This window comes from Vigna unguiculata, chromosome 3 (assembly GCF_037176805.1).
Source record: "Vigna unguiculata cultivar grain cowpea cultivar isolate G323 ecotype 2 chromosome 3, ASM3717680v1, whole genome shotgun sequence".
Classification (NCBI taxonomy): Eukaryota; Viridiplantae; Streptophyta; class Magnoliopsida; order Fabales; family Fabaceae; genus Vigna; species Vigna unguiculata.
Window position 1 is genome coordinate 405130 of NC_140794.1, and position 13302 is coordinate 418431.

The following is a 13302-nucleotide window of genomic DNA, read 5'->3' on the forward strand; positions in this document are numbered from 1 at the left end:
TTTCAAAATAATAATTCTTAAATAAATTACTTTATAAAATATCAAAATTTAAATCATTTAATTTTACCTATTATTTTAGCGTTTTTTAATTATTTATCTATATAAAGTAATACGTTTATTAATGCATATTAAATTAGTTTATTTTATTTATTCTTTTAATTGTTTAGTTTATTGCGATGTAAAAACTAATATAAACAGGTATTAATAATATAATTATTAAAACAACAATAACAGATTTCTTAAACCTAATTAATAATAAAACGTTTATGAATATAATAGATTATAATTTATAATCAATTATATTAGAAATATTTTATTTTTATTTAGAATTTAATTAAGTCATAATGGTTATATTTTCTTTTCAAATCCACTCTCAGTGAGATAGAAATTTGAAACTAAATCCTTTTTCTTAATCTTCACATTTAAAAATGTATAGATTTCAAGCTTTATTACTTTTTTTTTATCTGTGTATTTAAATGAATTCAAAAACATTGTTAATCATAAATTTAAATAAAATATAATATATTTAAAAGAAAGTTCAAATAAACTCAATAAAAAGATTTAATTGTGTTTCAGTTTTGAAACTTTTCTATCCAATAAAATGAAAAAGTAATACAAAAGATTGAAATAAAAGAAAATGATGTCGAGTTATTCCTTAAAAAATACAAAGGACAAATACTTAAAAGCTTGAAAAATGAATTCAATACACAATTTCTCGTCCAAACCATAATAATTCAATACACAATTATGCAAATTTATGGTATTCCGTCGTACTAGTTCAATTCAACACCAATTAGTAAATTAAACTATAGTATATACATATTTTCACAAATATAATATTATGATATCCGTATTTAATATTATTATGATAATCGTATTCACCTAGTTAACACCTAGTTAACATTTACGTGTAAATTTAAGATATGTTTGTATCAATTACATGAGAATATTTATTTATAATATTCGATTCTTACTTAATACCAAATTATTTTACGTCCTTTAATTCTTAATTGTTCCATGTGTTTTAAGGCATATTTTGTTAAAACTTTACAATTTCAATTAACATACTATAATTATTTGTTATATATATTTTTATTAATATACTCTTTTGTTCATAAGAAAACATAGTGAACTTATTCCAAAAATATTTTTACTATACACATAGTGTTTTTCAAAATTATTTCTTATTTTAATAATTATATAATAATTAAAGGTAAAATGTTGTTTGTATACATAGACATTTTATTGTAAAAATATTTTTCAAAAATGCAAAGATTTTTTTTTAAATACGTAAAATTCTTATTCCGTAAAAATTGTAAACCCATTAAATCCAGTTTCAAAAAGTTGTCACAAATTTCATATATACTAATAAAAACACATAATTCATGTATGTTTATTATTTTTTTATCATAATAAAAATAATTAATTTAATAATTACATTATTATTATTATTATTATAAAATTAAATATGAATAAATTTTATAATTTATATCAACATATAAAAAACAGTATATCCATTTTTGTGTTTACATTTTAATATTTCAATTTTTTTCTTAATTATTATTTTAAAATTAATTATTTTATAAATAATTTATTCTTAACCATTATTTAAAAAAAATATTTTCTCTTTAACTGTTATTTTGAAAAAAAAATTGTATATGTTTCTAATTTTTCAAATTTAACATTTAACAAAAAGTTAATTATATATTTTTTATTCTTCTTAATTAAATTTTTATTAAAATTAAAAAAATACGAACACATAAAATATTACCTGAATTTTCGCTAATTTAATTATAAAAATTTTTCATTTATTTTATAGGTAATGTTTTAATTAAAAATATATTAATTTTAAAAAGTGATCAAATTGAAAAGAAAATATTAAATAAAGAAACGTAAAATTAGTAAAATAATTGTTAAAATTGAATAGAAAATATACATACTAAAATTATATATATATATATATTAAATTACTGTATTCTTACAAAATCTTTTAACGTTCTCGTGTTTTTTTATGTGAAAAAGTTATTAGAAATAATAATTTATAACTGTTTTTCCGATTAATTTTAGAGATAAAGAAACATATTCTATAAGTACGTTATAAAATTAATTAGGATAATATATATATATATATATATATATATATATATATGTATTAATGTAAGAAAAAGTTATCGTAATTTGTATATAAACAATGTGGTGGTGGTTGAAAATTTGTATTCTCTTTTTTCTTATATATTTTTCAATGTTATTAATAATGTTGTTTTGATTTTGATTGTTTCCAGCAACAAATGGGAGAAGAGAAACCTACACCCCCATTCCCCAAATTCATTTCTGAGTGTTCGAGGCTGAGCTAGCTCTACCTAGCCTACAATCCTCCCCCAAGTCACTTCCTTTTAAGTTTTTAGCCCTTTTTGTCTCACTATTTGCGTCGCAGCACCACCTACTTGCTTTCTTTGCATTTCTTGGTCTCTGTTGTATTCTCATGCTTCGTTCTTGACCACTTTCTTGACGTGGGTTTTCAGACTCACCATAGAATTTCGGTCTACCCTGTATCTTCACAATGCTTTCTGTAAGGTAAGTCTCCGACTTTGATGCAATCCCTTATTTGGGTCCGTCTCCCTAGTTCCCTTTTGCAAAACTTTGCTTTCTGTGTGACATTTTTTTCTAGTTCCTTTTTTTTAATTTTTGACCCCAATTTGATTTTTGAGACTGAAATTATAAACATGGGGCGATTCTTTTTCTTTTTTTTTTAATATGTATTGTTTTTGTTATTGGGTTGTGATCAAAATGGTGGGGGGTGTCTTTAATTGGCTGTATCTCCGTGATTGTTCTCTATGCGTGTTTCTGCATTATTCTTGGGGTTTGTCTGTTAAATATTTTGATTATTGTGACTTAGGGATTTTTGGAGACGGCATAGGAGGAAGGTTTTCTACACTGTTGGAGTTTTGGGAAGTGGGTACCTTTTGTATAAACTCTATGGTGCTCACAGGCACGGGGTTCAGGAACTTGAAAGAGAAGTCGCAGCTCAGAGGGAGACTGAGGAGCTAATGAAGGCTCAGTTGAGTGAAATATCCACCTTCTTTGTGTTTTTCATAGATTAGATAAATTAGATATGTTTTTTTGTGATCATCAATTTCTACCCCTGGCTAGAGAAAATAAATGCTGATGGGGTGTCCTTTTTATTGTTTTAATTGACAATGATAGGATGCAAGCTCATTTTGAGAATATCCAGAGGATTTCTGATGTAACATTGCCTCATGCTATGCACGACTTAAATTTTCGGATCACGGAAGAGTTGGATCTTTCTCATCTTCTTGAAAGGCTAATACAAGGAAAGGGTCAGCCAAACAGCTTAACACAATCAGAGAAACTAGATTTATGGAGTAGACTCAAAATTCTAAGTATGAATCTTGTCTTGGATTCCACGATTGTTATACCTATAATTTTGTGGTGTTAATTAACCTGGATGGTATAATACACTGATTAAAATAAACATCTGTGCTTTTTTTTTCATAGGTTTTACAAGGATGACATTGTCAGTATGGGCGACAACAATGCTTAGCTTATATACAAAAGTGCAAGTCAATATACTAGGAAGGCATCTATACATTGATACAGCACGAAGCCTTGGAATCTCTGATTTATTGGTAAGAACAACCGTGTTTCTTCTTTCTTTTTATGCATTGTGAGTTTTTCGAGCTCTTATCAAAGATTGATTCGTGTTGAGTATCATTGGATGCTTTGTGCATATATGTAGTATGAAGAAATCCATGCCATGCCATTCTCTGTTAAAGGATTTGTGGCATCACACAAAATGTATAGATTGTATCCAACAGATTGCCTGACCTTTGATCATTTTGGATTTCCAAGGGGTTTGTAGTGATGGAATTGATTTCTCATTGTCTGTCTGCCGAGTGAGAAGTCAAACACTACACCTTATTACCTGTTTCTCTTACCCAAGAATGAGTTAATATGCTTAGTGGCACCTTAGTACTAAAAAATATATTATATCTGTTTTGGCACTGAAGGAAGTCAATTTAAAATGTAATATAAAATAATTTAAAAATTAATTGGTGCGTATTTTCGAGGCTCATTATCATACTCATAATTAGAATGTGCATATTTAAGAATTGTTGTACACTTTTGATGTGTTACTTGTATTAAACTTACTTTGGTAGAAATATATAGCGCCCTGTACTTTTACATTAACCGTGTTAAAGTATTCATCTTAATGTGCTATCAGGTCTCCATGCCTCATTGGGTATTATCTACTGTTGTTTATTTAATTTTATTTTTTGTTCTGTGGGTTCTCTTTTGTCATCTTAAGATTGTATTTGAACAATGGACTTATATCTTTGACAGGGGAAAGAGAGGGATTTGGAACTAGGTTCTGTTGTTACAATTTTGAGACTTTTGGTCAATTGATTGAAATAACACATAAGTTATCAGAGTAAATCATAATTCCAAATATTTTCAGTCAAATTCTTTGGGGAACGTGTTGGTTGTCTTTGTGATAAACTTTTAATCACAACAAAAGAGCTATAATTCAACTTCTATTCGAATATACATACTTGTCACTGATTTGAGACATGACATGGCTCATTGAATCTGGAAGTAATTTTATTTTCTTCACTGTTTCTCTATATGCAGGAAAGTATAGATGTGGTTGATAGGGAAGACCACAAGAAATTTCTAGATAGTGTTGATTTTATCTCTCAGCACGGTATGCCTTCCTTGATTTCTGATATGGAGGCCGCAACTAAAGAAGTTCTCAAAGGGTGATGCTTCTTACATTAATTTGAACTCTGAAGGTCAACAATTTGTGAATTGAATCTATCAATCATTACAAATCTTGTCTCAGATAATTTTTCTATAAAGGCATAGGATTTGTTAGTATCCAAGTCTATGTTTTAAAATTTCCCGAGCTGTCAATCTGTTCTTGATTAAGTTTCTGATTTGAGACCCAGAGTTTCCATTTTCTAATTAAGTCCCATCTATATTGTTATGAATACCCATTGGAATAGTTATTAACTACGTAAATTCAAAGTTCAGCACCAAAATCACATCAATGCTACACTTAACCAGCCTCCTGTTGAAGTTAGACGTCAATATATGATCAAATAGTTCACCGAAAATTGTACCACACTTCATCTCATTTGTATATGCGAAGAGAGAGAGAGAGAGAGAGAGAGAGAGAGAGAGAGAGAGAGAGAGAGAGAGAGAGAGAGAGAGAGAGAGAGAGAGAGAGAGAGAGAGAGAGAGAGAGAGAGAAAGAGGAAAAGAAAGTATAAAACCATTAAGGTAATCATTGAGTTGGAACTTGGAAGTACATTATTTATGGAATCTAGATATGTATATTATAGATTAATGATAAGACTCTTTTTAAATTGGTTATAGATAATTTCGATGTGCAGAAAGCAGTTGAGTACTTTCTTCAGCAGCACAACACTCCATGAAACTGTCATGCAGATACTCAACACCTTCATGAGCATGGGGAGTCCAAATTACTGGATAAAGTATATGATACCTGAACATGTCAAACCATATTCCTCAAGTTCTAGCAGTGACCCAATGCTATCTGATGTGACTGAATATGATCAACTTATGATGGAAGCACGGGCCGTATTATCAAGGTAAAAAATTCTGTATATTGCAATGAATGTAGTATTCTAGGAAAATTTCCAATTGATTGATATTCTTAGCTATCAATGAAGTATCAATTTTTTTTCTTTCTAATTTGTCCTCAAATTAATTACTCTCTACGACTCAATATAAGTAATGCATTTATTGATAGAGTGAAATTATTTTAGTAAAACTGTTTAAAAAAGTGGCATATTTGTTGTTATCTTTAATCTGTTTGAAAAAAAAAATCTTAAATTGCAGTCATTGTGGGATAGAGTTTGTAGTCTTTAACATACATTCCAACAAACTATGTTAATGATTATTCTTTATTAGAAATCACAAAATGACAAGTTGAGTCATTGCATCAGAAATGAGATCCACAAAATTGTGTTTCTCAGTAAATTTCGGACAGTAGTAAACAATATGTTAAAAAAGTGTACTGATGGAATTTATTGAGATCAAACCTATTATTTTCAAAAGATGGCAAATGGATAATTGTCCTTCTTTTGCAGTGCTGAATTTGGAAGCATCGTGGAGATATCTCTGCAAGCAGTGGTGGATAAACTGGTGGAGCTCATGGGGGTTAAATTTAAAGGAGGAAGCATAACTTCGGGCTTGCCACTGGCCAGAGTATTGCCTCAGGTTGCACAGATGTGTCCTTTGCTCCTTGAAGAACCCAGCAAAAATCAGTTCATCCAAATCATTAAAAATATACAGGAGGTTGAGGTTTTTTTCACACTCCTCTATGCAAATATGCCACATGCCCAGTGATTAATATTCATGTTTCAAATGAAAGAAACCAAAATGATTAAATTTATTGCATGGAAGGCATCGGACAATGTACAAAAAATTAGACGAGGTTCAAAGAGAGATATAGGAGCTAAAATATTAGCTTTCATCTTTTCAATGTCACATTTCCCATTTGTTGTATTTAGTGATGCATAATGCTCCCCCTTTGGCTCTAACTTGGCGTTTGGGGAACCCTTTTTTTAGGACTACAGCTTGCTTTGTTATCAGTGCTGTACACACGGGAAATGACTTTCATCATCATTTTCATCATTTACTCTGTTCATGCAGTGCTTCGCAGAATTGTCTTTCATATTTTGAAATACCCTTTTATTTGGGAACATATGAAAATATAAGTGAATGAATTGATTAAGAAATTTGAAAAAGTCAAAAGTAGAAAACTAGAACAATTGTAACATTTGATGGAAAATGGTAAGGGAACAAGGAAAATTGTCGTATATTTATGATTTGTCTTCGTAACTAGAGCTGTGAAATTATTGAAGGACCTTATGACTGTTTTTTTTTTCTGCGACATAAAACTTTAACTGATACGTATGCTAGGTTGACATTCAGTTATAGATTCGTTTTTTAGTTAAATGAATCAAACCGATTAATTAACTCAGAGTTTAATGATATTGCGGTGATTATTTTCATTTTCTTTTATAAGTTCAGCAAAAGTGAATTCAATTTGTCTCGAGTGACTAAAATCTTGTTTGTTTATTTGATTGGCACTAGCCTTCGTCTCAGCAAAGAATATCTAAAGTCCAAACACTATGGATGTAAAATGTGTGGTTGTCAATTAAGTTCAACAAAAATTATCAGTTAAACTGGTGAATATTTCAAACCATTATGATTGTAATGATTTATTAATAAAGATTAAATGGATTATTTAGGTGCATATATTGATGGAGAAATCAAATTAATCATAGTGCTGTACAAAAATGAGAATAAGTGGTGAGTGACGAAGTTCTCTTTGAATGTGCCAAAGATATGGGTTTAATTATATTTTATGGTTGCCACGGAAACAAGAATGAGATATTTGATGGGACGAGTTTCTTTTATTAACATACTAGTTAACAATATTATATAGAACAGATACAAAGCGCTCGGTTCTATGGTGTAGTGGTTAGCACTCTGGACTTTGAATCCAGCGACCTGGGTTCGACTCCCGGTAGGACCTGTTTTATTTAATTTTTAAATTTTTGGTGTAGTGAAATTATTTAAGTTTAAATTAGCTGTGGTGTGGATAATTATGAAACAGTATGAACACGCCTGGTTCTATGGTGTAGTGGTTAGCACTCTGGACTTTGAATCCAGCGACTTGGGTTCGACTCCCGGTAGGACCTGTGTCATTTTGAGAATTTTAATAAAGTCTTAAAGGTTGTTTTCTTTTTTATTTAATTTTAGGTTTTTGGTGAAGTGGAATTATATTACTTCTGATCTACCTTATGAGTTTGCATATCGGAAAGCATCCATGATTATGTGAACACGTTTGCGCTAGTTGCAAAATCTACTCTTGCAGAAAGATACAGGGCATTTTGGTCTTTTGAATACCATTTGGGGTGCAGGTGAAATATTAGGGGTGCATAAAAGAACATACTGGACTTGAATGGCACAGTTGTAAACTGGCCTAGCCCAAAACAACTTCTTTTCATCTTCTTTTCTCTCGTAACTGTGTTACTACTGATTAGAGGCGCGCGTAGAGGAAAACCTTTTCCCTGTGTCTCTTCATCTCTCTCTTTTTGTGGTTTGCAGAAAACAGCGAAAGCAACCATGGCGGAACAAAGCAACGGGGAAGTTCTAATGCTGGAAGCGCCACCGTCTTACGGTAAACCTACCAGCTCGGACGCCGAAATTATCGACGCATTGCCTTACATCGACGACGACTACGCCGACCCCAGAGTCAAACTCGAGGTTGACCGTCTTGTCGAGGATGAGATGCGCCGCAGCTCTAAGAAACCCACAGATTTCCTCAAAGATTTCCCTCCTCTTCCCAGCTCCAATTTCGAGGTTCTCCTTTTCTCTATTCACTTTATCTTTTGGAAGTTTAAGATGAAATAAAACACTCGCAATTTCGATTCCTAACCTAACTGTTATTTATTTTTTAGTGTTTTCTGCGCAATTTAACTTATACTGTTGTCCGCATGAGATAAGTAAATCACTGTTGAAATACATTTGCTGAAGTTGGAGTTCGTGAAGAATGTCTTTGCCCTAGTTCTATTGTGAGTGTGATTGTGCAATTGCAGAACTACCCGATGATTGCAAGAGAGTACGAACGCGTGAGAGCTGGAAGGCCTCCCGTTGCTCTTGATAGGTCGCGCTACGAATTGGAAATGCCGCCGGCGAATAAAAGGAACGATGAAACTGCTTGGAAGCAGGCTCTTCTTAGGGCTCAACGCCTACTGCAGTACCAGATGATGAGGTGTGTTAGAATTCAATGTTAAATAAATACCCTAGATTACATGCTGTCATTCTCAAACCTTACTGTTCTGTACATTGAACATTTGTTTAATTGCTTGTAAATAATGTTTTCCACCGCTTGTTCTGGCACTTAGTGTTCCGTGCTATATGTTTGGGCAAGAGATAGTTCTCAAACTATTATGTATCTAATCGTTTCAACAATACAAAGGATACAAAACGGGGTTCACTGCCGTCCCAGTTGTAGTCACTTTGTCATGTGGAACTTGATGACCTCCTCACTGATATGGAGTCTAGTTGTATTTAGCTTGAATTAAGTACTTGTTATGGAATTTGGTTTAATTTTCTTGTCAAACAAGATATCACTGAATTTAATCCATACAAGTGATGAACAAGGATTAAACAAACAAAACCATATACACAAGACATGATTGATGGTGTCATTGGCAGAAATATGAGAAGAAACAAAAAAAAATAATGATGAAATACAAATAAATGGATATACTTATAGGAATGCAAGGAGAGCGCCACTTGAAGATGGAGGAACCTTCATCTTTGTGATAAGCTCGATGAAGAATCTCGTGTCCTAAGAAATATTCAGTGCAATGTTATAACTAATTGGCCATGGAAGAAATCGGTAGTGGAGTTGTGGCTGGGCGCCATAACATGGTAGTGGCAATGTAAGTTTTCCATGATAGTCCATCTGGGCCACTTTGGGCATTGCACAACAGACTCCTCGGAAATCGTGTCACAGGATGCCAAGAATGTTTAAAGAATAGTATCATATTTGCACCCCTTTAGATAGGAGGAAGCAGCAACATCGGGTCAGTGTAACCTAGCCCAAACCCGAGGGAAAAGACCCTAATTATATTTCTGTCAGACTGCCTTGTCTTTCGTTATTCTTGGACAGCAATTATATTTCTACATTATTATTATTACTACTACTACTATTATTATTATTGTATATGGATAAAATTATAGATACAGATATCTGAAATGCTTCATCATTATGGCTCCCAAGATATTTCTGTAAAGGATTTTTGGGTCATCGATATTTTCCACATTATATCAATAACACTGATGTAGTGACATTAGCTGTCCAACCTAGTACGATTAGGAGGTGTAGTTTCTTCCAGAAAATTATGAAAGATTATTGTTATCTATACTTTGAACATCTAAATTTCACAAGGGAAGTTTTCTCAGTTCTTTGGGAGAGGAAATAATTATTGTATTTTCTTTCTCAAGTTAGGTCTATTATGCCTTATGAAGTATTTTTAAAAGCTTACTGGTAGGAAGTTGTTTGAAATTATTTTATTGGTTCTGATGACTTGATATGCAGGATGGAAAATTTGGATTTGATGTTAAAATACGGCCCTGATACATGGAAACTACACAACCAGCGATTGGAAGTATACTTATCAAGGTTTGTCAATTGAATAAAGAACGTTCATGTTTAGATTTTTGTTTTGAATTATACAGTTGCTACCTCTCTGGCATCAACCTATTTTCTTATCACTGGCTCGTAACACCAGTGCTTCTGCATTTTTTTTACCTCGTATATGTTTAAAAATCTAGTTGCTGTCATCAAGACGAGCCTGCCTTGGTCCATATGGCTTGGCACTTGTAATTTTAAACTTAAATTTCTTTCCTCCAGCAGAGAGACTTAGCTTTTATATTGATTTGGTTCTTGCAATTGAATTTTGGAGAATGGATGTCTCGTTTTGCTTGATGATGTCCCCTCAAGTTCCTTCAGACAATATTTTTTCATTCCTATGATTAAGATTCCTAGGTAAAATATTTTTCTTTTGGATTCTCTAGAAACCTTTCATACCAATGTTTGGTATAAATGTATATTTTTTACAGATTTAATAAACTCTAGTTTAAAGTATTTCCTAGTTCTGTGCTTCATAGAATTGCTAACCTTGTTTTTGTCATGCATACATTTATGCTTTCATCATATTTGTTCAACACGATCTGTCACTATCTTCATTAACTTTAATTTGAACTGGCCATTTCTTTAGATTGTTACTGGTATATTTTTATAAGACACGGGCACAAAAAAGTGAGGGTTGGGGAGCTAATCTGGATTAATCAGTATAAAGCTTACGTGAAACATCAATCTTAACCGTTAATGTTAAACTGATTAGTGTCTACTCTACTGTTGTTCTTCCCATCTCTCACGACAAACACTCTCTCAACACATGGATAAATCACATGTACCACAGTAAATAATAGATCAAAAAGATGTTGCCTGCATATTTTATATTTCGTACAGCAACGGTTATAGTTGTGTTATCTTTTTCTAGAATGCAGAAATTAGCACAAGAACAAAATGAAAAGATTGAAAAAGTAAATCGTGAAAGGAAATATCATCAGGTAATTATCATTTACCACTCTGCTCTCAGTTTTGACTTGTCAAATTTCTGCTAACCTGTTATTCTTAAAATTATTGTCAGCAAAACACTGCATATGAGCTTAATGCATTGTCCATGCAATGGAAGGAACTCTGTCATAAGAATATAGATATCAATGCTGCTTGTGCTTCAGTTGTAAACAGCATAAATGAACTGAAAAGTGAAGCAGCAGAAAGGTGACTACTACAAAAATTCTGGTTTTCTTGGCTTATTTCCTCTAGTTTTGGTGTAATTAGTTTATTTTTTCAGAGGCTGGAACTTGGAAGCTATGACAGAAAATGGTCAACTGGCGAATTCCGAATTATGAGATTCGTATGTCCTCATCTAGTTATGTATCTGTAAGGAATTTGTTCAGCTCTAAACTTGACTTTAACTGTTATTGTACCTTTTAACGTTTAGTTCGATATTATGAAAAAGTTACACACGCTCTCACCCCAAAACGATAATGATGAAATGTTTTTATAAAGGAAACCTGTGTTTTTTTTGGGGCTTCAAGCAGTTGAATTTATATTCAAATTCAATCCATAAAATGAAACTAGTACTTTCCCCTTCCCACCTTTATTACATTATCAAATCACAGGCAGCCTGATAGTTTTGGTGATATACAAACTTAATTCCATCAGCAGTGTGACATGTTGGGATACTTCTTGTTCTTGAGGTGAGACAAGTATTGATTTCGTTCACCCATTGGTAAGGAAGGAATGGTACTACCAAAGGTGATACTGCAATAAATTATTGATTTTGCGATTATAATTTTCCTTTTTATGCTGTCTTGTTTTGTAGTTTAGACATTGTAATTTTAATTTCTTGTGTAAATTTAATTATATTTTTATTTTGGTTCAGTTGAACACTCGATTTAACATATCAGTTTAAGGGATCAGTGAAAAGTTATTTAATTGCTTAAAATATAAGTAAATTAAATAAACCCTTAGACGAGTAAAGGTTGTATCGAAGTTGTGATTTTTTTTTTTTTTTACAGATTATAATCCTAAAATTTTAGGATGACTGAAATCTTGAATGAAGAATTAAATTATTGCCAAAATTGTAATTTAGACTATATACATGAATATTAAGGAACAGAACAAAATTTGAAAATTAATTTTAATATATATTATTTAAATGTCAAATAATACAAGGTAACAAATTTATTATCTGCAAATTGGTCTTATTAAAAGAAAACTGAGTAAAGAATTTGGTCATTTCTCAGTTGCTCACAATCAGCATTTTGTGATTACAGACGCAAGATGAATATGAGGCCGTATTTGCATCTTTGTATTCTGACAAATATAATGGTCGGATGAATCTTTGTGTGATATAATTCTTTAGATTACTAATTATTCCTGCTCTTCCTCATTCTTGCGCATTATTATACTTTGACTTGCATCAATTTTTTCTTCACTTCTCTTTTATGAAGATGCATCCTTTTTTCAACACGTCCAGCAAAACTTTTTGTTGAAAAGGAAAATACAAAGTTTGAGATTCACATATTTTACTGTCAAAAGAAAAGTACAGAAATACCATTTGCGGGTAAAAGGTTAGTCAATCTTTAAGTTGCATGTTACCCAACTGGACATTCGTCCATAATAGTAACATTTTTTTGTATCTAGAGGCACTTGTTTTAGAAAGGCACACATTTACAATTTATACGGATGAAAAACATTTTTTTAAAAGTTTTATAGAGTTTTTAAAACTATTTTTTAAAGTATTTTAGAAAATAACTTTTTGAAATTTGCTTAAAACTGATCAATATTTAATGAAGAAACAACTATTGAATTAATTTGATCAGAAAATCTATTGAACTTTGAAAGTAATAGATAATCATTAAATGAGTGTATTTCAGAATATTAAATTTTGTTTGGATTACCTGAACTTGCTGACATCTTAAAATCTACTTGTTTATAGGTCTGCCATTAAATTTGTCACTTATTCTGATTATAGCAAGAAGCTTTAGACATACTCTGATGTCTGTTTACGAATTCTAAAATACCTGGAATGAATCTAATGGACGTAGGCAATGCACATTAGTTGAGTGTCTCAAGTTAAAACTACCTAAAGTCCAATT

At 31.4% G+C, this 13302-nt stretch overlaps 2 protein-coding genes and 2 non-coding genes across 4 annotated transcripts; all 4 read left to right on the forward strand.

The window, feature by feature from the left end:
- The first annotated feature begins 2263 nt into the window (after positions 1-2263).
- On the forward strand, positions 2264-6681 carry PEX3 (peroxin 3). The gene is made up of 7 exons (XM_028059742.2): positions 2264-2574; positions 2897-3058; positions 3205-3401; positions 3517-3647; positions 4651-4778; positions 5415-5633; positions 6135-6681. The coding sequence occupies exons 1-7, from the start codon at positions 2561-2563 to the stop codon at positions 6391-6393; spliced, it is 1110 nt and encodes a 369-aa protein (XP_027915543.1). The 5' UTR covers positions 2264-2560; the 3' UTR covers positions 6394-6681.
- Positions 6682-7516: 835 nt separating this feature from the next.
- On the forward strand, positions 7517-7588 carry TRNAQ-UUG (transfer RNA glutamine (anticodon UUG)). The gene has a single exon. It is a non-coding gene; the product is annotated as a tRNA-Gln (tRNA).
- Positions 7589-7682: 94 nt separating this feature from the next.
- Positions 7683-7754, forward strand: TRNAQ-UUG (transfer RNA glutamine (anticodon UUG)). The gene has a single exon. It is a non-coding gene; the product is annotated as a tRNA-Gln (tRNA).
- Positions 7755-8079: 325 nt separating this feature from the next.
- On the forward strand, positions 8080-11735 carry MOS4 (modifier of snc1,4). The gene is made up of 6 exons (XM_028061065.2): positions 8080-8418; positions 8655-8830; positions 10166-10249; positions 11133-11202; positions 11283-11416; positions 11490-11735. The coding sequence occupies exons 1-6, from the start codon at positions 8182-8184 to the stop codon at positions 11545-11547; spliced, it is 759 nt and encodes a 252-aa protein (XP_027916866.1). The 5' UTR covers positions 8080-8181; the 3' UTR covers positions 11548-11735.
- The last annotated feature ends 1567 nt before the right edge of the window (positions 11736-13302 follow it).